The 26,041-nt window shown below is 35.9% G+C and overlaps 1 protein-coding gene across 1 annotated transcript in view; it reads left to right on the top strand.

The window, feature by feature from the left end:
- Positions 1–26,041, top strand: part of Cfap54 (cilia and flagella associated protein 54) — a 315,326-nt gene that overhangs the window by 24,345 nt on the left and 264,940 nt on the right. Inside the window, exons 7-12 of the mRNA XM_047551199.1 lie at positions 1,248–1,361; positions 1,485–1,586; positions 5,849–6,047; positions 17,671–17,852; positions 17,940–18,105; positions 18,896–18,981. Of these exons, the coding sequence (XP_047407155.1) occupies positions 1,248–1,361; positions 1,485–1,586; positions 5,849–6,047; positions 17,671–17,852; positions 17,940–18,105; positions 18,896–18,981 (849 nt within the window). The remainder of the gene's footprint in view (positions 1–1,247; positions 1,362–1,484; positions 1,587–5,848; positions 6,048–17,670; positions 17,853–17,939; positions 18,106–18,895; positions 18,982–26,041) is intronic.

Consider the following 26,041-nt stretch of genomic DNA (forward strand, 5'->3'; position numbering starts at 1 on the left):
TCTTGAGGCCGTGGGTTCCATTCCCAGCACTGTGGGGGGAGGGAGGTCACTTTGTCTTTAGCATATGGTATTGAGTTGGTCCCTGGGCCAGATCGTGGTGAAAACTGGAATAGGACTCTGCCTCTGGCCAATAGGGTGCTGGGTAGATTCAGCCCTTACTCAACAGCTCAGCCTGGGAGTCTTGTGCCGGGACACAGCCTTCACAGCTGCACAAATACCTGCTTGTATTCTGTTCACAACCACAAATAAATCATATAGCCTTACTGAAGGTTTCTTTACTTTAGTTTTTCCTGTCTGGACTAATTCTGAAGCATTGGAAGGCAGTGGCTCCTGGGCAGAGGAATAGGCTAATTCAACCCTCGTGGGGGATTTTAATAGCCCAGGGTACATTCTAGAAACTACTCATCATACATGTATAGTTATATTTAGTATACCAGGGGTGGCACATTTTGTTCTGTAGCTGCTAAGATTATTAGGTAATGAAGCATTTGTGGAGTTTTGATCATTTGATTGCTGTTGGGATTCTTCCTACTTGGAGAATTTAACCCTTCATGCATGTTAATATCCAATTGGTTTTAGTCATTAAAAATTATAAATTATGAATAAAATATTTCAAAGAAATGTTAAAATAAGTGACATGAATGCTTGTTATTGAACTCTAATATCTTGTTTAAACTCTTGTTATTATCTCTAGAGAATTATAAAAGTGATGACATGATTAGATAAGACTGCTTTCTTTCTACCTTTCCTTCCTCAGATATTTATTCTGAGTAATAAATATTCTGCATGCTAGGTATTGGGGTACAAAAATGGATGAGATCTTTTAAGGACCTCACAATATAGTGGACAATGTGAACAGTTGAAGAGAGTATATAGTACGCTGTAATAGGAAGGTTAGGATTTGAGAAGAGCACCCGAGTGGTTGTGTGTGTGTGTGTGTGTGTGTGTGTGTCTGTAAGTAATGCCACAGAAGTAAAAATCTGAAAGTACTGTTTTACCTTTATTTTAGCTTTTTTGGACTTCATGATTCATAAAGTTGGCCTGTGTGAAAGTTTATAAGTTCAGACCTGTAGAGTTTAGTGGTGCTTAAAGGAAATGATAGACTGTGTTACCAGGAGTTAGCAGCAGCCTGCAGTTTAATTTACAGATTAAATCAAATGTCTAGGACAACAAAACATTATCTTTATACATTTTTAATCACTGTGTTCTAACTTATTATGAATTGAATTTGTTTTCATCGCACACAGGCATTTGCTCGGCGTGGATTAGCTAAAATTGATGAGTTAAGGCAACTGGAATTAATGAGTTCCTCACAGTCACAGGAAGAATCCAGAAGATATTTTAGAGAGGCCACAATAAAGGTATAAAAATTTCATGAAATAAAAGAAATTTACTGCACTCCGCAGTTGATTAGGTACTTAATATCAGTAGTGAAGAAGGATGTCCCATTGTTACTTCATACATGATTTTTCTGTTGGAGGCAGATGGCGGTGATGATCTTCAAAAGAGGAGTATTTGAATCTAGAAGAAAAACCAAAACTGTCTTTAGACCAAAGATAAGACTTAACCTAAAGGAAGCTCAAAGCGTAAGTCTAAAAATTCTTCTCTATTTAAGGCTCTTTTTGCAGTGCATTTGTGCTGTTATTTTGAATCTTCTAATAGTCACCAATGATTAAATCCTGCCCCAGATTCTCTGCACCACTAGGCAGATAGTGAGAAGAATGTTTTCCCAGCTCAGATATGGCCTCACTGTATTCCTTTCTCAAAAGTTTTTTGTGCCTTAGCACAGTCCTGGTTTTTGCAGTGTTAAGATGAGAGGCTGATGAGGAGGAGCCTGGGAATGGTGTGCATGATCAGGCTCTTGCAAATGAACAGGCCTCTGAGCAGGTCTGCAAGGGCCCTGTTTTGACTGCTTAGCGTTGACTTAGTGCTGTGTGAAGATGGAGAGAAGGTGGAGTCATCCATTCTCATCAACTGTGGGTTTACCTTAGGGAGTGTTCAGGAACTAGGTTATACTGCAGCAGAAAATAGGCCCTGTACCTCAGGTGGCTTAAAACAGATGATTTCCCCCTGGTAGAGTTATCAGGGGTCTGTACTTTCAACAGTTGCTCAGGGCCAGGCTGAGGAGCAGTGCTCATTTAGAAAATTGTTGATCTTTCTGCTGGAGAGGATATAAGGGAGCTCTGGAAGATCTTCCCCGTGTCATGATGTTCCGCATGGAAGTGACACGAGTCTCTCCTTTCATGTCACAACTAGTCACTCAGTCCCTCCCTAGTGGCAAACAGCACTAGGGACTGTCACAGGGGAGGGAGTAAGATGAAGCTAGGTCTTGTGGGGTCTCCTCGCCCTCCTGCCTTCTTTCTTCTCCCACTCCCCACTTTGCCTTTTCTGAGCTCCGTCATTCAAGGTCCAGTTTGGTAGCTCTTTGAAGCTGTCTCCAACTGCCCGACATGGCCACCAACTCTCTTCTATGAGCTCATATATAGGGACTGTCAACGGAAGTGAGGGGGAAAAAGATGAGCAGTTTCTCACAGAAGAGTCACAGAGCCTCAGAACCTGCAAGAGACTTGGGAAAGCACCTGGTTCAGTTCTTTTCTGCCATAAATGATGAAAATGAAGCTTGAATATTTAAGTTACTGGCTCAGGGTCATAAGCCAACTGCTGGCAGAACTAGAATGAAAATTTGCTTCTCAGACCAATGTGTTCTCACTGCTCCAAGAACTGTGCTGTCCTCAGTTCTTATGACATTTAGGAATAATTCTTTTTCTTCTTTGAAAGAAGTCATGAGAATTAAGTACCAATATTTGAACATGGTACTATTCGAGTGCTATTGTAGTGTAACCAGAAGTACATATCATATATTCCTTTAAAACTATGTCCCATACTGATCAATAGCATGTAATTGATCAGCATGTGACAGCGATAACTTGACAAATCATACGCAATTCCTTGGATAAACTGCTGGTATTGTTAAGTAACAATGCTGTTGTTTTTGTGAGAGGGTAGGGGGCAATTTTTTTTCCCTTATGAGCATTTTTTTTCCACTGTGCAAACCAAAATTAAATATCCAAAGCTACAAGATTGTCATAACTTAGCATATTAGGACTTACAGTCATGCTGGTAGCAAACCTAAATATACTTTCAAAGAAAAATATATAAAATTAATTTATATTAGAAGCTCATTTATTTCTAGTTTCGTTCAAGATTATTGTTGTATGAAAAATTCTGGTACTTTGTTTTTTTCAGAAAACAATTGTAATTATTTAGTGGGTAGTTTTGACAGAGATTAGTTAACATGCTCTTTTTAAAATAATATTATATTACCTTGACATATATTGCACAAATGTCCTACTTTGTAAGTATGAAATAATTTTATTATGTTTCCACAAAATAAAGAAATTTCAATATACGTTATCTCTATTTTTGAGAACATTTGTTTGTATTTCAGTTCTTATCTCACAATAAATTATTTTGACTTTCAAAGATTTATTTAAAGAACTACTAATTCAGACTCCAAATGACCAACCATTTAGTGATTCATTCAATACAAAATTTAAAATTGTCTGCTATGTGAACAAGATAGATAAGATTACATTTTAGTGGAGAAACTACATGATAAACAAAATTATATCTCATGATAAGTTTTAAGAAGGAAATAATGGTGGTGGGGATTAAATGACTTGTGGTGGGGATTAAATGATTTACACACATAAAGTTGTTCCTGCTCATAGTAGGTCTTTAGTAACTATTAGCTATTATACTTGTTTATTTATTATTCATTCATGTACTCAACCATCATGTATTGAATACCTGTGTTTTCAAGTATAGTGGAATACTGAAAAGACTAAGTCATGGTCCTGGCCTTTTAAATGGTCTTGGAAAATAATGGACAGGACTTGGCTAGAAAGGGAGTAGAGAACATTCTAAGTAAAGAAGCGGAGCATGATCGTAGTTTAGAGGCCAGTTTGTTGGGGACAAGAAATGGATTTCAACTGGGGAAGGTGTAGCATGTTGGAGAGTAAGCATAGTATCTCATGGAGTAGATTCATGGAGACCACAGCATTTAGAGGTGGAATGGACTATGTGGGTTATGTCATTTAGATTCTCATTTACTCTAACATTTTGAAAGGTTGTATAATATATCCTAGGCTGTATCTGTACCCTAATTAGTCTAATTTTTACTGCTATTATTTATTTCCAATTTTTTACTGTTATAAATATTGATGTAACTCATGTCTTCAGGAATACTATTTTTTCTTTTATTTCCTATAGATAAAAAATGTAGGATTTCTGAATCAAGGCATACAAATATTTTTATTTTCTCTTGGCAAATAGTGCCAAAGTGTTTCCAATTTGAGTATTCCTATTTTCAAGGATTTACCAATTTTATTGCAATGTATTATTATTTTGGCATTATTTGTTGGAATTTTTTTTGCTAGATCAGTTAGCAAATTTATTTATGTGTTTTACTAATTCACCTTTACAATTGAATGACTTGTCATTTTAACTTTGATCCTTTCTCTTGTATTTGTGTTTACTCTTTTTATTTCCTTTTTAATGAATTCTTTCAATCTATCTACTGATATTTTATTCTTTAAAATATATTTGAATGAACTCATTGACTCATTTTTAATAGAAGTTAATATTTCTTTTGTCATACTTGACACTCCATTGTTTTTATTGCTTTAGCTTTACTGCTTTTTATTGGTATTACGAATATTTATATTTTAAAATGTTTTGCTTAGTATTTATCATAGCTCTGATAAATATTCTATTCTTATTTTTGCTTGTTTTCTATGATATTTTTGTGAACAAATTTACTCTTTTTGGTGAAAAACTACGGTTTCATTTTGAATACTTCTAATTATTGGAAAGTCATTATGTTTTTTGAATATGTATTCTTTAAAGCTCTGCTTTAACATGTAATACAAATTTTGAAAGAAACCCTTTCCTCTGTTTATAAGGAAAGAAAGGGCACAGCATGGAGTTAAAGTTTTATTGAGTTTTTAACGTATTAGTTGGTTTGTACAATGAAAAGGCATAGAAGCTGATGAGTAGGGGAGTCGATGTTTGGGGGAGAATAGTCCAGAGCCCCGAGAAGAGGAGAAAACAACAAGCAAACAAACACCACCCCCCCCCCCAACCCAAGAAAATCATGAAAAATATGGTTAGTATTTTAACTGAATATGGATTCTAGAAACGCCAACTAGAGGTACTGGTCTTACCTTACAGGCAACCTAAATGCAGAGAAAAGGCCATTTATGTAGATGGGCCATCCTGCAGGTGGCGAAGCCATCCCAGGACAGTATAGAGCAGAGGGGCTGGGAAATCAGGCCTGACCCTAGCTTATGAGAACACAGCTGATCAACTCTTCCTTAGAGTTATCTACCACAAATCTAGTTATTTATTATGTAAAACATTGTTTCAAGTTGGAGTTCCAGTACATTCTACTTTAGAATTTCCTGCAGTACTTTAGTAATAGTGCCTTACCTGGACCCATGGAATATCCAGAGATTTGGTCTTGAATCTAAAAAGCACCCAAGTGATGGTTAGGCAACCGAAGTTTGAGTATTGGTCCCTTAAGGCTGTGATAGGGTACCGTAAAGTGTATGGAGATGAAGCTGGTTTGTGTTTGGAAACACAAACATAGAAACAAATGGCAAAGTCTTTGATGTAATAACAGCATGACATAAGCTTAAATGGAGTCTGGAGTGACATCTCAAAAATTTAAAACTTAAAAACATTCATCCCACTGTTAAACCAACCTCTGTCTTTCAGCATTGGATAAACAGACCTTATTTTTCTTTGCCTTATAAAATGGACTGCATTTTTTCCCCCTTAATTCCAGTTGCCATGGCCACGTACCATTACAGAGCGGCTGTTGGATGAAATGTTTGATAGCTCTGCATCCCGCTTTCTGGCTGTCTTGGAAGCTCTTTCTGATCCAACCAGGCGAACACTACAAACTGGTCCTATTGTAACCGATGAAGTGGAACTTCGTGATGTTGTCTCAGAACTGTTTATAGCTGGAAAAGAACTTTTAATGAGTAAGATATTAAGAGACTATTTTACAGTAGCCATGATTAACAAAAGTTTTAGCATGGAAGTTATGAGAAACTGATAAATAAATAATTTTCCATTTATATATTGACCTTGAATTCAGCAATTTTGCTGTAGTCATTTGACAATTCAAATAATTTATTTTGTGCATATAATCATCTATACAATTATATCCTTCTTTCCAATTCTTAATCTTTTAATTAATTTATTTTTTCTTTCATTTCTGGACTTCTTGCACTGGTTAGGACCTTCAGTAAATACACGGGAAAGATGTGGTGTCTTCAGACATACTTGTCTCACTTTTGATCTTAAATGGAACGTTTCCAATATTTGATAGTTAAAATATTTGCTTGGGACTTGAGGTGTGAGCACATACCACTCAGTGTATGTGCTCATGTGTAAGGCCCTGGGTTTGATCCCCAGCACTGAAAAAAAAAAAAAAAAAAAAAGATACCAAGATATTTGCAGAAGAATTTATATAGTGAGTCTTTTACAGATCAAAGAAGTTTCTTTTATTCCTGGTTTTCTAAGTATCTTTTGTTGGTTTGAATAGTTGTTGAATTTTATCAAAAGTCTTTTCTGTGTTTATCAAGATTCACTGTGTTGACCAAAGGGCTTTCTCTTTTATTCTATTAGTAGGGTGAATTGCATTGTTTTTTAGCTACCTTGTATTTAGCTAATTTTTAGCTACCTTGTATTTTTGGAATAGATCTACTTTCTAAATGAGGATTATATTGCTTGATTTGTTTGCTAGTGTTTACTTCGTTTTTGCTTCTTTGTTCAAGACAGAGATATTCATTTCTTATGATGACCTGACTATAGCCAGGTTTTGGAAAATTATATGCACTTTATATTTTACTTAAAATTTTTTTATAGTCATAGATGGACAATATGTTTTTATTTTATTTGTTTTTTTATGTGGTGCTGAGGATTATATCCAGTGTTTCACATATGCTAGGCAAGTGCTCTGCCACCCCATTTCACCACACTGTATTTCTTGATGGGTGCATTGCTTTGTACATGTTTCTTCAGTCAAATTTGTAAATTGTGTGATTAGACCTTCTCCATCACTACTGATTTTTTTTCTCAACTGCTTGTTCTATAAATTATAGAAAGAGAGATCTTAAAACTCAAACTTCTATTCTGCACTTCTGTTGGAATAGAATTGCGACAGCATAGGATATGCCCATGTTTGGTTTTAGTGGAGTAATATACACCCCCACCATTATTTTGTAAGAGTTCCAGTTGCTCCAAATTCATACTGTTAGTTAGCAATATCTGTCTTTTCCACTTAGTCTATTTTGGTGTGGATTCACTTGTATTACATTGTGGATTTAATTTGCATTTCTCTGATAACTAATGAAGTTGAGCATGTTTTCAAACATTTTTTTTCCATTTAGATATCATGTTTTCTCATGGGCCTGTTCAAATCTTTTGCTCATTTTTCTATTGGTCTGTGTATCTCTTTATTGGCTTGCAGGAGTTCTTTATATATTCTGGATATGAGACCTTTATCGAATTCATGCATTGTACAGTCTTTTTTTCCCCACGTGGTAGCTTGCCTTTTCAATCTCTTAATGGTATCCATTGAGAAAATGAATTCTTAATTTTAATGTAGTCCACTATATCAATACATTCTTCATAGTTAATCATGTTTGTGTTATGTTTAAGAAATTTCTGTTACTCAAATGTCATAAATATAGCCTTGTGTTTTCTTCTATAAGTGTTATTATATTTTTTTCTTTTCTATTGAGTCTATATTTAGGTCTTTTTTGTTGGTATAAAGTAGGGATCAATAATTACTTATTTCTGTATGGATATCTGGTTGGCACAGCACCAATTTTTGAAGAGAGCTTCCTTTCCCTGTTAACTATAATACCTCTTTTTCTTAAATTAGGTGCTTTTAGTGCTCTGTTGGTTTTTTCACTCAGCAACATTCCCTTGAGAGGTACCCAATTTTTGTGTGTGTAACTTCCTATTGATGAATAGTATTCCATGGTATGGTACTCTGTAGTTTGTTTAACCACTTACTTATTGAAGAACATTTGATTTGTATCCAGATTTTTTTTCTTTTTTTTCTTTTTTTTTTGTGGTGCTGAGATTGAACTCAGGACCTTATGCATGGTAAGAAGGTGCTCTACTCATAAGTTATACTCTCAGTTCCTTAAGTAGGGGTTTTTATGTGAAAAAAATTATGTAGACTGGAAACTCAAGAAAGAAATCTGTAATTGGGATATAAACTTGAGTCTGAATGCTGGTTCATACGGAAATGAGTGTTTAGCTTTGTAAGAAACTGTTATACTCTTCTCTAGCTTCACCGAAATATTTACTATGCCAATCACCAATATGTGAATGATCCAGTTTCTTTTCTTTTTCTAAAAAATGTGTTCTTTTTAGTTATATATCACAGTATAACATATTTTGACATATTTATAGAACTTCTGTACTCCCTACCCTGCTTGTTGTGTGTTAGCATCCAAATATTAACGAGAACATTTGTCCTTTGGTTTTCGGGATTGGCTTATTTCACTTAGCATGATGTCTCCAGATAAATCCATTTACTGGCAGATGGCATAAAGTCATTCTTGTTTATGGCTGAATAATATCCTATTGTGCATATATATCACCTTTTCTTTAACCATTCATCTTTTGAAGGGCACCTATTAGCTATTGTGAATTGAGCTGCTATAAACATTGATGTGACTGCATCACTGTACTATGCTGATTTTAACTCCCTTAGATATATACCTATGAATCAAACCAGGTCAAACGGTGGTACCACTCATAGTTTTTTGAGACATCTCCATACTGCTTTCCAGAGTGGTTGAACCAATTTGAAGTTCCACCAGCATGCATGAATGTACCATTTCCCCCACGCCCTTTCCAACATTTGTTGTTGCTGTATTCTTGATTTTTGGCATTCTGACTGGAGTGAGATGGAATCAGTGTAGTTTTAATTTGCATTTTTCTAATTGCTAGAGATGTTGAACATTTTTTCATGTATTTGTTGACCATTTGTATTTCTTTTGTGAAGTGCCTATTGAATTCCTTTGCCCATTTATTGATTGGATTATTTGTCCATTTGTTTGTTTTTGATGTTAAGTTTTTTGAGTTCTTTATAAATCTTGGAGATTGAGGCTCTTTCTGAGGTTCAGGTGCAGAGATTTTCTACCATTCTGTAGGCTCTCTCTTCAGATTCTTGATTGTTTCCTTTGCTGTGAAGAAGCTTTTTAATTTGATAGCATTCTATTTATTGATTCTTATTTTACTTCTTGTGCTATAAGAGTCTTGTTGGGGAAGTCAGTTCCTAAACAGACATGATGGAATGTTGGGCCTGCATTTTCTTCTAATAGGTGCAGGGTTTCTGGTCTAATGCCTAGGTTAGGGTTGAGTTGAGTTTTGTGCAGGGTGGGAGATAGAGGTTAATTTCATTTTACTGCATATGGATTTCCAGTTTTCCCAGCATCATTTGTTGAAGAGGCTACCTTTTCTCTAATATATGTTTATGGTGCCTTTGTCTAATATGAGATAACTGTATTTATGTGGGTTTGTCTCTGTGTCTTCTCTTGTTCCATTGGTCTTCATGTCTGTTTTTGTGCCAATGCTATGCTGTTTTCATAGTATAATTTAAGGTCGGGTATTGTGATGCCTCCTGCCTCACTTTTTTCACTAAGTATTGCTTTGGCTATTCTGAGCAGCTTATTTTTCCAAATTAATTTTATGTTTGCTTTTTCTATTTCTATGAAGAACATCATTGGAATTTCAATAGGGATTGCATAAATCCATATCATGCTTTTGGTAGAATGGCCATTTTGACAATATTAATTATGCCTATCCAAGAACATGGGAGATCTTTCCATCTTCTAAGATCTTCCTCAATTTCTTTCTTTAGAGTTCTGTAGTTTTCTTGTAAAGGTCTTTCACCTCTTTTGTTAGATTCATTTTCAAGTATTTTGTATTTTATTTTTTTGAGGTTATTGTGAATGGGTATTTTTCCTAATTTCTCTTTCAGCTGATTTATCACTGATGAATAGGAATGCAATTGATTTATGGGTATTAATTTTATATCCTGCTACTTTGCTGAATTCCTTTGTGAGTTCTAGAAGCTTTCTGGTAGAGGTTTTGGGGTCTTCTAAACATATGATCCTGTTGTCAGGTCCTCTTTTCCTATTTATATTCCTTTAATTTCATTCTTTTGCTTAACCGCTATGGCTAGAGTTTCAGGGACTATGTTTGAATAGAAGTAGTGAAACAGGGCATCCCTGTCTTGTTCTAGTTTTTAGAAAAAAATACGTTCAGTTTTTCTCTGTTTAGAATGATGTTGGCCTTGGGTTTAACATATGTAGCTTTTATAATGTTGAGGTATGATCCTACTATTCTGTTTTTTTGTAGTGTTTTGAACATGAAGAGATGCTGTATTTTGTCAAATACTTCCTCTGTATCTATTGAGACAATCATGTGATTCTTGTCTTTAAGCCTATTGATGTGATGAAATATGTTTATTGATTTTTGTATGTTGAACCAACCTTGCATCCCTGGGATGAACCCCACATGATCATGGTGCACTATCTTTTAAATGTGTTTCTGTATGTGATTTACCAGTATTTTATTAAGAATTTTTGCAGCGGGGCATAGTGGCACACGCCTGTAATCCCAGAGACTGGGGAGGCTGAGGCCGGAGGATCACAAGTTCAAAGCCAGCCTCAGCAAAAGTGAGGTGCTAAGCAATTCAGTGAAACCTGTCTCTAAATAACATACAAAATAGGGCTGGGGATGTGACTCAGTGGCCGAGTGCCCCTGAGTTCAATCCCCAGTAACTCCTCCTCCCAAAAGAAGAGTTTTTGCATCTGTGTTCGTTGGAATATTCGTCTGAAGTTTTCTTTTATTGATGTGTTTTTTCTGGTTTTGGTATCAAGGTGATACCAGCCTTATTGAATGAGCTTGGAAGGTTTCCCTCCTTTTCTATTTCATGGAATAATTTGAAGAGCCTTGGTGTTAGTTCTTCTTGCAAGGTGTGTTAGAACTTGGTCAAGAATACATCCAGTACTGGGCTTTTCTTTGTTGGTAGGCTTTTGATGGTGTCTTCAATATCATTACTTCAAGTTGACCTGTTTAAATTTTCTATGTCCTCCTGATTCAATTTGGGTAGGTCATATGTCTATAGACATTTAGCAATGTCTTCAAGTTTTTCTATTTTATTAGAGTATAAATTTTCAAAATAGTTTCTGATTATTATCTATATTTCAGTAGTAACCACCATGATATTTCCTTTTTCACCATGAATTTTAGTAATTTGAGTTTTCTCTTTCTCTTCATTTTAGCTTGGCTAAGGGTTTATCAATTTTATTTATTTTTTCAAAAAGAACCAACTTTTTTTCTTTTGCTGTTTCTTTTTTTCTTTTGTATGACTTTATTTATTTATTTATTTTTATTTTTCCAGAGTGCATTTTGATTCATTGTACACAAATGGGGTACAACTTTTCATTTCTTTGGTTGTACATAATGCAGATTCACACTGTTCATGTAATCATACATGTACATAGGGTAATACTGTCTCATTCCACTGTCTTTCCTTCCCCCATCTCTCTCATCCCATTTCCCTCTACATAATCCAAAATTCCTCCATTCTTCTCTTGCCCCCCCCCCATTATCCCCCAACTATTATGTATCATCATCTACTTATCATAGAAAACATTTGGCCTTTGGTTTTTTGGGTTTGGCATATTTCACTTAGCATGATATTCTCCAACTCCATCCATTTGCCAGCAAGTGCCATATTTTATTCTTCTTTATGGCTGAGTAATATTCCATTGTGTATATATATACCACAGTTTCTTTGTCCATTCATCAATTGAAGGGCATCTAGGTTCCTCCCTTTGCTGGTTTTTACTTTTATTTTTAATGTTTCTTTTGTGAAATATTTTATTGAGTATATAGTATAGTATAGGCTTTCTAATTGTGAATTCTTTTAACTTTTGCTTATCATGGACTTTTTATTTCTTTATCAAATCTGAAGCTTAAAATTTCTGGGGTATAGTATTCTTCATTGGCATCCATTTTCTTTTTGAATTTGGTATATATTATTCCAGGATCTCCTAACTTTGAGGGTTTGGGCTGAGAAATCAGCTGAAATCCAGACTGATTTTCCTAAATGTGACCTGTCATTTTTCTCTAGCAGTCTTTAAAATTCTATCCTTATTCTTGTATGTTAGCTATTTTCATAATAATGTGCCTTGTTGTGGATCTGTTGTATTTTTGTATATTTGGAGTTCTATATACCTCCTGTATTTATTTGATTTTTCCATTTAATTCTTAAGGTATGGGAAATTTTCTGATATTATTTCTTTGAAAAGATTTTATATTCCTTTGGTTTGTATCTCTGAGTCCTTGTCTGTCCTTATAAATCTTAAGTTTGGTCTTTTCATGTTATCCCATAGTTCTTGAAAGTTCTGTTTTTGGTTTCTTAACAGCTTTTCACCATGGTCAACTTTATTTTCAAGATTACATATTTTGTCTTCATTGCCTGAAATGAACTCTTCCAAGTGCTGTAGTCTGCTGGTGGTGTTTTTCATTGAATTTTTAATTTGGTTTATTGTTTCCTTCATTTCAAGGATTTCTGAATAGTTCTTTTTCAGAATCTCGATTTCCTTATTAAAGTGATCTGTTGTTACTTCTCATGTTTTCTCTCTGATTTCGCTCCTTATGTTGTCTTTTACCTCAAGGATCAGTTTAATTATGAACTTTCTAAATTCTTTCTCTAACACCACAGTGGAACGATGGTGTAAATGGATTCTGATATTGAGGTATTTTGGTTTGTTTGGGATGGTCTATTCTCTTGCTTTTTCATTTCTTGTGTCTACGCATCTAACAGTATGAATCTGAGGCAGTAGAGTTTCTGCCTTGTGAACCTATAGTGTCCCTGAAGGTTTCCAGTACCTCACAGCTTCAGGAGAGATAAATAATAACAACTAATGCAAACAATATGCAACATTAAACCAAACAGTTCCTACTGACATCTACAATATTAATTGTCATCAGAGACAGAAATGATCAGTACTGCTATTGCCAACAGTGAAAAATGCATTTTTGCAAAATGTTTTGCAATTATGAAAGGTGATCAGGGAGAGTACAGAAGAGATGTGGGATGTAATGATTATGAGGGGAGGAGGAGAGAAAATAGAAGTAAAAAATTAAAGGAAGAGTGAAAGAGAGAACAATAGAGTTTGGCTGTTAGCAGAAGAAAGGAGAGAAAATAAGTCAAGAGAAACAGGCAAATGAAAAAAACCCAAAACTTAAACCAAAATATAGTAATTAAACATCCACACCCTCAAAAGATTGAGCCATGAAAAATAATTACTTTCAAAAAATGCTGGAAATGAGAACAAAGGGACATATATGTATAAGTGTCCATGAAACATTCAGCTCACAATTAAGCAGAAAAAAAAGAGAAGAGAAAAAAAATTCTCAGTGCAAATGAAGGAATTGTTTTTGTTGCAGTCAAAAATTGTCAAAGAGAATATATATTTGTTGTCTACTCCCAAATATATTTCCTTCCATTTCTTTTTGAGGCATATCGTGTGCACAAGAGCAGTGGGTGCAGACCGTTACACCCTTCCCTTTTTGTGTGTTCCTCAGGTTGCCAATTGTAGTTCAAAAATTCTCAGCTTCTTCCCTTCTTGGCAGTGTGTGTAGGGTGGACTGGAGAGTGATGTCCGCTGTGTGGTCGCTGTGGAGTTCTGTGAGAGGAGCTCCCACAGGCAGAGCTCCTGGAGGCGGGGTTAGGTCTAGGTAGGCTGCAGGTGCTTGGTTGGGTGGGGATTAGTGTGCCTCCAGTACCCAGAAGCTGCTTTTCCACCCCTGTAGTCTCTCCTGAGTTCCACTTAACATGCTGGAGGAGCAAATCCTTCACCTCTTCGGTCACCTGTGGACCCTGCCTTTCCTGGTCTCCCAGGTTTTAGTCCCTAAGCTTGGTTACACCAGCCCCCATCCACTTGAATTCCTGGCCAGGCTTGGTCTTCCCAGTGGGCCCTGCGAACCTCCAGACTCAAGGGGTAGGAGGGCCTTGGGTGGGTTTCCATGACCCGTATTACCCTATGTAAAACCCTTTCTGCATCTGAATTTCTCCTGGTCTCCTAGGTATACTGTATGATATGCAGCTGGCATCTGCCAGGCCTGTTTTTTTTGAACCCGGCTCCAATTTACCAGGACTCATCTCCCATAGCTGCTGGCCACCGCAGTGCAGCTGCAAGATGGCCCCTTCCTTGGCTCTCCACAGGCAGGGGGAGAGGCGTGCATCTTTCCCACATGAGGATATTGTGCAGCGCACCTTCTGGGTCAGGTCGGCGGTGTCTTTGATCCCTGATCTCTCTGTACCAAGACACACCATTGGCCTCCTCAAAATCCAGGTTCCCTGTATTCCCTTATCCTTCCACTTTGCCCTCAGAGAATTAAGATTTCTTCTTTATTTTATTATGTCCAACCTCCTGAGTCCCTGAACTGCTTTGAGTGTCCAGTATTAATTTCCCATAAAATTATTTTTTCCCCACCCACCTTACTAAGAAGCTGCCTACCTACTTTCTAGTTTCAAGCCACAGAGCAACCTGGAAAGTAACTACTACTTTTGTCTCCTGATTCAGTTTCTTAACATCCTCAACAGTGGCATTATCGCCTTTTTGTTTGTTTTAGTTATTCTTGTGCGTGTATAATGGTATCTTACTGTGTCTTTAACTTGCATTTCCCTAATGGCTAAAGATATCGAACAGCTTTTTGTGTGCTTATTTGCCATCTGCATACTCTCTCTTCAGTCTCTTACCCATTTACTAATTGGATTGATTTGTTTTTTTCTTGAGTTTTGAAAGTTTTTTTTTTTTTATGTTCTAGATACAAGTCCTGATCATACCTTTTTTAAGGCAGTAGATACCTTTATTAAATTTTCCTCATTGTTGTTTTCCATTTTCATTGCTTCATCTTAAATTTGTCTCTTTTTGCTCAGATACAAACACTGAGAGCTTTGAAGTGATTTAGCTGGAAATGGTATTTATTTGTTTCTTTTAAATTTTTGATAATTTTTCTCTCTAACCTTGATTTAGTGTTTCTGTTGAGAAGTCTAATGTCAGTTAAATTTTGGTTTATATATTTAATGATTTATATGTTTAGCTTCTACAATTTTCTCTTTCCTATGACAGTCCTACATTTCATTATAGTGAGTGTAGAGGTAGGTTTAACAATCTAGGGGGTATTTGAGCTCTTATATCTTTCTTTAATTTTTCATGTTAGCACTTTATCTCTTCCCTATATTTCCTTTTTTTTTTTTTTTTCAGTTCTTCAAGTCACCTTTTAGGCAGAAATGAACACTTCTGTCTACTTGCCATATCTTACTTCATTCTATTCATCCCTTTTTTCCTTTCTGTTGTTTTCTATGGAGGTTCCTCAATCCAGTTTTCCAGGTCGCTAATTTGTTCTTTGATTCTTTCTATTCTGTTATTCTGTCTCCCTACTGAACTCTTTGTATCAACAGTGATGCACATTTTATTCCCAGCAGCTTAATCTTGCTTCATGTTTCTAATGTCCCCTTACTTCTCTGAGAGAACACTTGTGGTGCTTAAGTTCTTGCTCATTCTGTTCCATTTTCCTGCATCCTCTGGCAAAGGAAGCTTAATTTGTGGTTTTATTTGAAGATGTTTGCACATTTAATTTTCTTTCCTCATGAGCTTACTACCTTATGTTGCTTTGCATCAATCGGTTGGTTTGTTGAAAATGTCCACGTAAGAGGAGAGGTGAAAAGCAAGACCTCTGCTTGTGTACTTTCAGGTGAGTTTAGTATGTTTGTGTTTGCATGTGTATGTGGTGTGTGTTGGTATTATGTGTGTGTGTGTGGTGTGCATTTGTGTGTGTCATGTGTGTGTTGGTGTAGTGTGTAGTGTGTGGATATGGTGTGTTGATGTGTGGTATGTGTGGCATGTGTGTATAGTATGTTTGCATGTGAGGTATGTGTGGTGATTGTTTGGTATGCATGTGAGTGTATGTGTGTTGTGAGTGGGTGTTTGTGGTGTGTCATTTCTGTGTGTGATGTATGTGGTGTGTGTAGTATGTATGCGTGTGTTGTGTGTGGTGTGAAGTGTGTGTGGTATGGATGTACATGGCATGTGCATATGGTAAGCATATGTGTTACGTGTGTTGTGTGATATGGGACGTGTGTGTGGTATGTGATGTGTATTTTGTGTGTGTATGTGGTATATGCACATGGTGTAAACGTGTGTGGTATGTGAGTTTGTGCTATTGGCATGCCTGTGGCATGTATGTGGTGTGTTTTTCTGTATATGTGGTGTGTGTAGTGTATGCGTGTGTGGTGTGTTGGTATGTTTTGTGTATGTGCATGGTGTGTGTATGTGTGTGTTGGTGTGGGGTGTGTGGGTATGTGCATGTGGTATGTGTGCAGAGTGTGTTGTGTGTAGAGTGTGTGTGGTGTGCATGTGTATGGAGTGTGTTATGCATATGTGTGTTTTGTGTGGCATGTGTGATGTGGCATGTGTGTAATGTATAGTTCGTGTATGTGTTGTATGTGAAGTGGCATCATTCTGTGTGTGGTTATACTTGAGTGGTGTGTTTGTACTCTGTCATTTGTGTGTGGTGTATGTATGTTGTGCATTGTGTGTGGTGTGGCAGGTGTGTTGCATGTGTAGTGTATTTGTTTATGTTGTGTGGTTGTGTGTATGTGTGCTGTGTCTGTGGTATGGCATGTGTGTGGTTGTATGTGTATGGTGTGTGTGTGGGGGGTGTGTCTGTGCACTCATCTGAAGGCAGGGAGCGTCTGGTGCCAGTTAGGGCTCATCTCTTAACAAGGAATATACAAGTTCTTGGTGAGAATTTCCTTGCCTCCCTTTGCTTAAACCCTAATGCCTCCATCTTCATCTTCATCTTCCTTTCCAAGGAAGGGAGTTTCCTCCTCTTTCCCTCTTTGTCTGGAAATTGTATCCTTCTGGACAGTCACTTTATCTCGTGTCCTCATTCAATCTTCCTCCCTACATGTCTTCTCCTTGGTACCGTTAGGTTTATTGAAGGAATGGATATTTTCACTGTTCCAAATTCTTTTCTTGAAATTTATATGCCAGGAAAGCGTCTGTCCCCAACACTACTGAGAATGTCCTGGACATTCTTATTGCTTATTCCAGGGTCACCTTTCAGTGCTTTCCTTCTTCACTCTTGGTGGTTTTGTTACTGCAGTTGATTGCCCTACCATTTACTATGAGTGTGTAATGGTGATTCTACAAGCTATATATGCCAATTAAACATCTCTTTCTTGAGTTTCCAGTCAACACCTAGCTGCCCAGTTGGCTAGTCCACTATTGCTAATTTTGTTTGTGATTCTACACTTCTTCTGGGTAGACTTCCCCACCAAGCCTGTGTTGGTTGCTCTTCCAGATTGTCTCTGCCGCAGCCTGTTTTTGCCCACTTAAATTTCTTGTTTGTACCTCTAGAGTGTAAACTCAGTGAACATAGGGATTATGTCCTTTTCTTTCCATTATTTCCTAGTGCTTGGCTGTGTCTGGTATCTAATGTTTAGACAATATATCTTTGCACTGGTGCTTTTCAAACCTCTCTCTTTTCTAGTGTCAAGTATTGGTCCAAGTGGAATGCTTGGTTTTCCCAACACCTCTCTTTTGGAACTTTTGATGGAAAGAGCAAATGTTATTTCTCTGGAAGCTGCTGTAAAATTTATAAAATTAGCATTTACTTATGAAGAATGGAGTTTATTTGAATCTTCAGCTATGCAGCTTATTTATTTTCTCCAGGTAGTATATACAAAACCATCCATTTGTTTTTGTTTTGTTAAAATGACATTGGATTGCTGTTTAACCTGTGGGATGTTCTTCTCTAAGAGGCAGGATGATCCAGAGTCAAAGAAAGCAGAGAAGGATTTAACTCTTCTGATTGCAATAGAACCACTAATCAACCTGAAGAGAAACAAAGGTCTGATAATCCCTTTGGAAAATTATAAAGAAGGAGAGTCAACTCGAATTTATTTAAAGCAAATTGCTTCTCATGGTGAGTATTTGTCTTTCTGAAAAATTTAGTTTTGTTGGATAAAATATGCCCTTTCTAGAAAATTCTCTCAAGGTAGAGGGAACAGGAGGTTCAAAGTCCCTGAGGAAAGAGTTTGCCGGGTGATACCATTCTGGTGATAGTTTTGAGGCAGTGAATGAGGCTGTTCTTAGCTTCTGACTTGCTGAAGTGAGAGGCCAGCAGGGATGTAAATCAAAGGGCAAAGGAACTGGGTCACTTTAGTAAGGGAAGGTTTATGGTCTCCCCTCTCTCCAGCTTGCAGTACTTCCCATTCTAGCACTTAAATAACTTAAAAAAAGTTATTGTTTATGTAATTGAAAATCTGGGCTACTGTTCAGACCAATGAGAATTATTTAATTTCACTGTTTATATCTTCCCATGTTCTTAAGGCTAAGGCGTTGCATGGTTGCTCAGTTGCAGTGAATCATTTGTATCCCCTTTTTTTCTTCTAGTGGTTTCTGAATAGATACTTTGATTATTTTTCTTCAGCTGCCCATTTTATATGTATTGTAATATTGTAAGCCTCTTCAGTTTCTCTTTGGACATAGTTGACATACATATGGTGGTTTAAATACTAGTAATAGTTATTTGAATTGGATTAGATCTGCTTCAATTCATTTTGATATAGAAGCATTTAAATTATCTTATTGACATGGTATTTGTCCAGATATCATTTAGGTCATTTTTTTTGAAGAATTTCTGTGTTTCTCTGTTTTTTTGCATTTGAAGTTTTATGATTGACTTTTTGTTTTCTTTGATTTTTTGAATGCAGATTTTTATGTGAGGAATTATGGATTTTCAGAAGATATTTTTCACTTGGCAGCTATCCTGTACATCTGTGTCTGTAACTCTCCCCAGGTGAATTACCTCTTTGGAGTAACTTTTAATAATGTGAAACAAGGTTATGCCTAAACTAAGACCAGGTTTAAAATTTCATAGGATTTGCATCTAAAATTATATATTATCTAACCCTCAAGTTAGACTATGATTTATAATTTTAAGTTTCTTTTTATTATTGAAAATGAAGAATTTGGGTGTTATTCTGTTCCTCATTGAGAAATCCCAAGGCCAGCTATGTTTCTAATGATGAAAGAAATAGGGCAGTGATTATAAGAAAGAGCTAACATGCTTGGTGAAAAGTGACTCTTTTGTCCCTGACAAAAGCCTGGTAATTGCTGGGAGTTGCTGTGCACATAATGGTCTGCATTTAGAAATGTCCTATGCATGGGAATTAATGTGCAGGTATAACTACTACAGAACTGGTTTTCAGTCTGAATTCTGGGAATCCCCAGGGCTTCTCTGAAGTTCTCAGAAGTCCAAATTTGAGTAGTGGCACCCTAACCTGTTTTTATGTTTTGTTTATAATATTGGGATTCTGATGGAATTTTGTTTGAAAATTTGGTTTGATTGTTATAAAATTAAGTTTGAAACCCACAATTATAGAGCATTGTATTAAACTTTTGCCCCAGGAAGTGAAACACAGTAAGGGATGTGAGAAGTTCTGCTGTTAAAGTATTTCCCTTTTCTTCTGGTTTATTAGAATATGTTATAACATGTGACAAATACTCAATTTTTGAAAGGAAAGTATTTGGCAGAAAATGTTATTATAGTGGAAGGACTAAACAAAAAAAATAACAATAGAGGCTTAAAAGGGTAAGGAACTTTCATCTGTACATTTTTTTTTTAAAATTATGTCTTAGTTCAGCTCAATTCAATTCAGTAAACATCTACTGATGTTCTAACTCTTGCATTCCCAAGCATTGTACTACAGTGTGATATATATCAAACAAAGTCCTAGAGCTGCCTCAAAGGAGCTCAGAGTTTGACACTTTTACATCATAAACTTTCAAGTTTAGATATACCAAGTAATTTTGATTTTCTTTTGAAAAGAACCCAGTAACTTTGATTTGCAAGGATCACCTATTGAAACCCAGTATGAAATTCTGTTCAGTTTTTCCTAGTCCTTGTCTATGTCCTTTACCTCAACCCCTTTCTCTTTCAGATTACTAGTGCCCCCATTCTTTATTATTTGAATACAAGATATTTTTTTTATTTTTAATTATTATTTTTATTTAGCTTTTAATTTTTTGCAGTCTGCATTTTGATTCATTGTACACAAATGGGGTACATTATTTTATTTCTGTGGTTCTGCACAATGTAGACTCATACCATTCGTATAATCATACACATACATAGGGTAATGATGTCTGTCTGATTCCACCATTTTTCATAACCCCGCCCTCTCATTTCCCTCTATGTAATCTAAAGTCCTCCATTCTTGCCCCCCCACCATTTTGTATCATCATCTACTTATCAGGGAAAATATTTTGACCTTTGATTTTTTGGGATTGGCTTATTTCACTTAGCATGATATTCTCCAACTCCATCCATTTATCTGCAAATGCCATAATATTATTCTTCTTTATCACTGAATAATATTCCATTGTGTATATATACCACAGTTTCTTTATCCATTCATCTGTTGAAGGGCATCTCAGTTGGTTCACTAATATAGCTATTGTGAATTGAGCAGCTGTGAACATTGATGTGGCTGCGTCACTGTAGTGTGCTAATTTTAAGTCCTTTGGGTATAAACCGAAGAGTGGGATAACTGGGTCAAATGGTGGGTCCATTCCAAGTTTTCGGAGGAATCTCCATACTGCTTTCCAGAGTGACTGCACCAATTTGCAACTCTACCAGCAATGTAAAAGTGTGCCATTTTCCCCACATTCACGCCAACATCTATTATTATTTGTGTTCCTGAAAATAGCCATTCTAATTGGAGTAAGATGAAATTTTAGAGTTGTTTTAATTTGCATTTCTCTAATTACTAGAGATGTTGAACACTTTTTCATATATTTATTAATCGCCTGTATGTCTTCTTTTGTAAAGTGTCTGTCTAGTTCCTTGACCCATTTATTGATTGGGTCCTTTGTATTTTTGGTGTAAAGTTTTATAAGTTCTTTATAAATTTTGGAGATTAGTGCTCTATCTGAAGTGTGTGTAGAAAATATTTTCTCCCACTCCGTAGGCTCTTTTTTTTTTTTACATTATTGATTGTATCTTTTGCTGAGAAAAAGCATTTTAGTTTGAGTTCATCCCATTTATTGATTCTTGCTTTGATTTCTTGTGCTTTGGGAGTCTTGTTTAGGAAGTCTGATCCTAAGCCAACATGATGATTTGGACCTACTTTGTCTTCTATTTGTGCAGAATCTCAGGTCTAATTCCTAAATCCTTGATCCATTTTGAGTTGAGTTTTGTGCAGGGTGAGAGAGGTTTAATTTCATTTTACTGCATATGGATTTCCAGTTTTGCCAGCACCATTTATTGAACAGGCTATCTTTTCTCCATTGTATGGTTTTGGCTCCTTTGTCAAGTATGACATAACAGTATTTATGTGAGTTTGTCTCTGTGTCTTCTATTCCGTACCATTGGTCTGTATGTCTATTTTGGTGCCAATACCATGCCATTTTTGTTACTATTGCTGTGTAGTATAGTTTAATGTCTGGTATTGTGATACCTCCTACTTCACTTTTCCTGCTTAGGTGTTTTGGCTATTTGAAGTTTCTTATTCTTCCAGATGAAGTTCATGATTGATTTCTCTATTTCTATGAGGAATGTCATTGGGATTTTAATTGAAATTGCATTGAATCTGTATAGCGCCTTTGGTAGAATGGACATTTTGACAATATTAATTCTGCCTATCCAAGAACATGGGAGATCTTTTCATCTTCTAAGGTTTTCTTCAATTTTTTTAGTGTTCTGTAGTTTTCATTGTAGAGGTCTTTCACCTCTTTTGTTAGATTGATTCCCAAGTATTTTATTTTTTTTGAGGCTATTGTGAATGGAGTGGTTTCCTAATTTCTCTTTCAGAGGATTCATCACTTATGAATAGAAATGCATTAGATTATGCATATTGATTTTATATCCTGCTACTTTGCTGAATTCATTTATTAGTTCTAGAAGTTTTCTAGTGGAATTTTGTGGATCTGCTAAATACAGAATCATGTCATCAGCAAATAATGACAGCTTGAGTTCTTTTCCTATTCGTATCCCTTTAATTTCTTTGGTCTGTCTAATTGCTTTGAAAAGTGTTTCAAGGACGATGTTGAATAGAAGTGGTGAAAGAGGACACCCCTGTCTTGTTCCAGTTTTTAGAGGGAATGCTTTCAGATTTTCTCCATTTAGAATGATGTTGGCTGTGGGCTTAGCATAGATAGCCTTTACAAAGTTGTGGTATGTTCCTACTATTCCTCTTTTTTCTAGTGTTTTGAACATGAATCGGTGCCATATTTTATCAAATGCTTTCTTAGCATCTATTGAAATAATCTTATGATTCTTAACCTTAAATCTATTGATGTGATGAATTATATTTATTGATTTATGGATGTTAAACCTGGGATAGACCCCACTTGATCATGGTGCACTTACTTTTAATATGTTTTTGAATGCAATTTGCTGGAATTTTGTTAAGGATTTTTGCATCCATGTTCATCAGGGATATTGTTCTAAAGTTTTCTTTCCTTGATGTGTCTTTGTCTGGTTTTGGTATCAGAGTGTATACTAGCTTCATAGAATGAGTTTGGAAGGGTTCCCTCCTTTTCTCTTTCCTGGAATACTTTGAGGAATATTGGTATTAATTCTTCTTTAAAGGTCTTATAGAATTTGGCTGAGAATCCATCTGTTCCTGGGCTTTTCTTGGTTGGTAGGCTTTTGATGGCTTCTTCTATTTCGGTGCTTGAAATTATCTATTTAAATTGTGTACATCTTCCTGATTCAGTTTGGGAGGATCATATGTCTCCATAAATTTGTCAATGTCTTCAATACTTTCTATTTTGTTGGAGTATTGATTTTCAAAGTAGCTTCTAATTATGTATTTCAATGGTGTCTGTCATGATCTTTCCTTTTTCTTCAGGAATTCTAGTAATCTGAATTTTCTCTCTCCTTCTGTTCGTTAGTGTGGCTAAGGTTTTATCTATTTTACTTACTTTTTCAAAGAACCAGCTTTTTGTTTTGTCAATTGTTTGAATTGTTTCTCTTGTTTCAATTTTGATGATTTCAGCTCTGATTTTAATTCTTTTCTGTCTTCTACTATTTTTGGTGTTGATCTGTTCTGGTTTTTCTAGAGCTTCAAGATGCAATGTTAGGTCATTCAGTTGTTGATTTTTTTATTTTTTTTTAAAGTATGAACTCGATGCAATGAACTTTCCTCTTAGTACTGCTTTCAGAGTGTCCCAGAGATTTTGATATGTTGTGTCATTGTTCTCGTTTCCCTCTAAGGATTTTTTTTTTTTTACTTCTTCCCTGATGTCTTCTGCTATGCATGCATCATTCAATAGCATATTATTTAGTCTCCAGGTATAGTAGTAGTTTTTGTTTTATATTTTATCATGATTTCTAATTACAGTTCATTATGGTCTGACAGAATACAAGGTAGACTCTCTATTTTTTTGTATTTACTAATGGTTTCTTTGTGGCATAGCATATGGTCTATTTTGGAGAAGGATCCATGAGTTGCTGAGAAGAAAGTATATTTGCACGATGATGTATGAAATACTCTGTATATGTCCATTAAGTCTATATCATTGATTGTATTATTTAATTCTGTAGTTTCTTTGTTTAGTTTTTGTTTGGAGGATGTATCCAGTGGTGAGAGCTGTGAGATAAAGCAACCACTATTATTGTGTTTTGGTCTGTTTGATTCTTAAAATTGAGAAGGGTTTGTTTGATGTACATAGATGCTCCATTGTTTGGGGCATAAATATTCAAAATTGTTATGTCCTGCTGATTTATGGTTCCCTGGAGCAGTCTGAAATGTCATTCTTTATCCCTTCTGACTAACTTAGGTTTGAAGTTCACTTTATCTGATAGGAGGATGGAGACCCCTGCTTTTTTACTGAGTCCATGTGCGTGGTATGTTTTTCCCTATTCTTTCACCTTTATCCTGCAGATGTCTTTTTCTATGAGATGAGTCTCTTGAAGGCAGCATATTGTTGTGTCTTTCTTTTTAATCCAATCTGCCAGTCTATATCTTTTGATTAATGAGTTTATGCCATTAACATTCAGGGTTATTATTGTGATATGATTTGTATTCTTGGTCATTTTGGCTAATTTTTGGGTTTTAACTTGACTTGGTTTCTCCTTTGATTGGCTTTTCCTTTACGGTAGTTTCTCCCTTTGCTGACTTGTGTTGTTGTTTTTTACTTCCTCCTCATGAAATATTTTGCTGAGTGTGTTCTGTAGTGCAGGCTTTCTATTTGTAAATTCTTTTAACTTTTGTTTATCATGGAAAGATTTTATTTCATCCTCAAATATGAAGGCTATTTTTGCTGGGTATAAGATTTTTGGTTGGCATCCATATTCTTTCAGAGCTTGAAATATGTTGTTCCAGGACTTTCTTGCTTTTAGTGTCTGCGCTGAGAAATCTGCTGATATCTGTATTGGTTTCCCCTTATAAGTATCTGACACTTTTCTCTTACAGTCTTTACAATCCTATCTTTATTTTGTATGTGAGGTATTTTCATTATAATGTGCCTTGGTGTGGATCTGTTGTAATTTTGTGTACTTGATATTCTGTAAACCTCTTGTATTTGATTTTTCATTTCATTTTTTAGGTTTGGGAAATTTTCTGATATTATTTCGTTGAACAGGTTGTTCATTCCTTTGGTTTGTATCTCTGTGCCTTCCTCAATTCCAATAATTCTTAAGTTTGGTCTTTTCATGATATCCCACAATTCCTGGAGATTCTCTCCATGATTTCTTACCATCTTCTCAGTTTGGTCAACTTTCTTTTCAAGATTAAATATTTTGTCTTCATTGTCTGTGATTCTGTCTTCCATGATGTTTATTCTGTTTGTGATGCTTTCTGTTGAGTTTTAATTTGGTTTATTGTTTCTTTCATTTCAAGTATTTCTGTTTTTTTTTCAGACTCTATGTCTCTTTATTGAAGTGCTATTTGCTTCCTGCATTTGCTTTTTAAACTGTTTATTGGAGTGATCATGCATTGCCTGCATTTGTTCTCTTATCTCATCTTTTGCTTCATGGATCATTTTAATTATTCAGATTCCAAACTCTTTTTATGTCATTTCTACTGCCATGCTGTCATTGGTCTCCATCAAAATAGCATCTTGGTTTGTTAAGGATACTTTCTTCACCTGTTCTTTTGTATTGTTTCTGTATATTCCCTTCTAGCAGTGAAGATCTGAGGTACTGCAGTTTCCCCCCTGCAGGCTTCTTGTGATCCTGCAGGTTTCCTGTACTTCTCCTTTGAAGGGGAGATCAATATTAGCAGCACCCAATATAAACTATATGCACAAGATAGCCCCTATAGAGACTTTAATATTATTGTAATAAACAGGATAAGTTTGCTTATTATCTACAGTATTTCTAGTGGTGGATGAAAAGGATGGGGAGGGGTGTAGGATATAAGTGAGTAAATAGAGGTACCTGATCAAGGGAAGAGTGAGAGTGGTTCAAAAGAAGTTGGTCTTTATCATGAGAAAAGGAAGAAAGAGACTCCAAGGGAATAGGTAAGTGAAAGGAAAATAGAGTGAGGAAAAAGAGAAGAAAATTAAAAATTAAAAATTAAAAACAAAACAAAAAAGAATCTATGTTTCACAGTTATCCACCACTCAAACTTCCCAGTCCTCAGTATCTCTATGCAAGTGTGGTACTTTTCAAAGGGCCTCCAGTCTCCTATAGGTATCTCAAGAAGGGAGCTGCCCCTCCAATGATGGTGGCCACACCCTCAGGGATAATTTAAAATATCTGCACCAGCCCCCAAAGAGGCTGGGGAGCTGCAGTGCGGGTGCCCTTGGTGCACCAAGATCCATCTGCGGGGGGGAGGGGGCAAGATTCTTAAAATATAAATGTTTCAAAATGGGATGGAACTTACTGATTTACATTCTTGCCTAAAATG

This window comes from Sciurus carolinensis, chromosome 4 (genome assembly GCF_902686445.1).
Source record: "Sciurus carolinensis chromosome 4, mSciCar1.2, whole genome shotgun sequence".
Taxonomy (NCBI): Eukaryota; Metazoa; Chordata; class Mammalia; order Rodentia; family Sciuridae; genus Sciurus; species Sciurus carolinensis.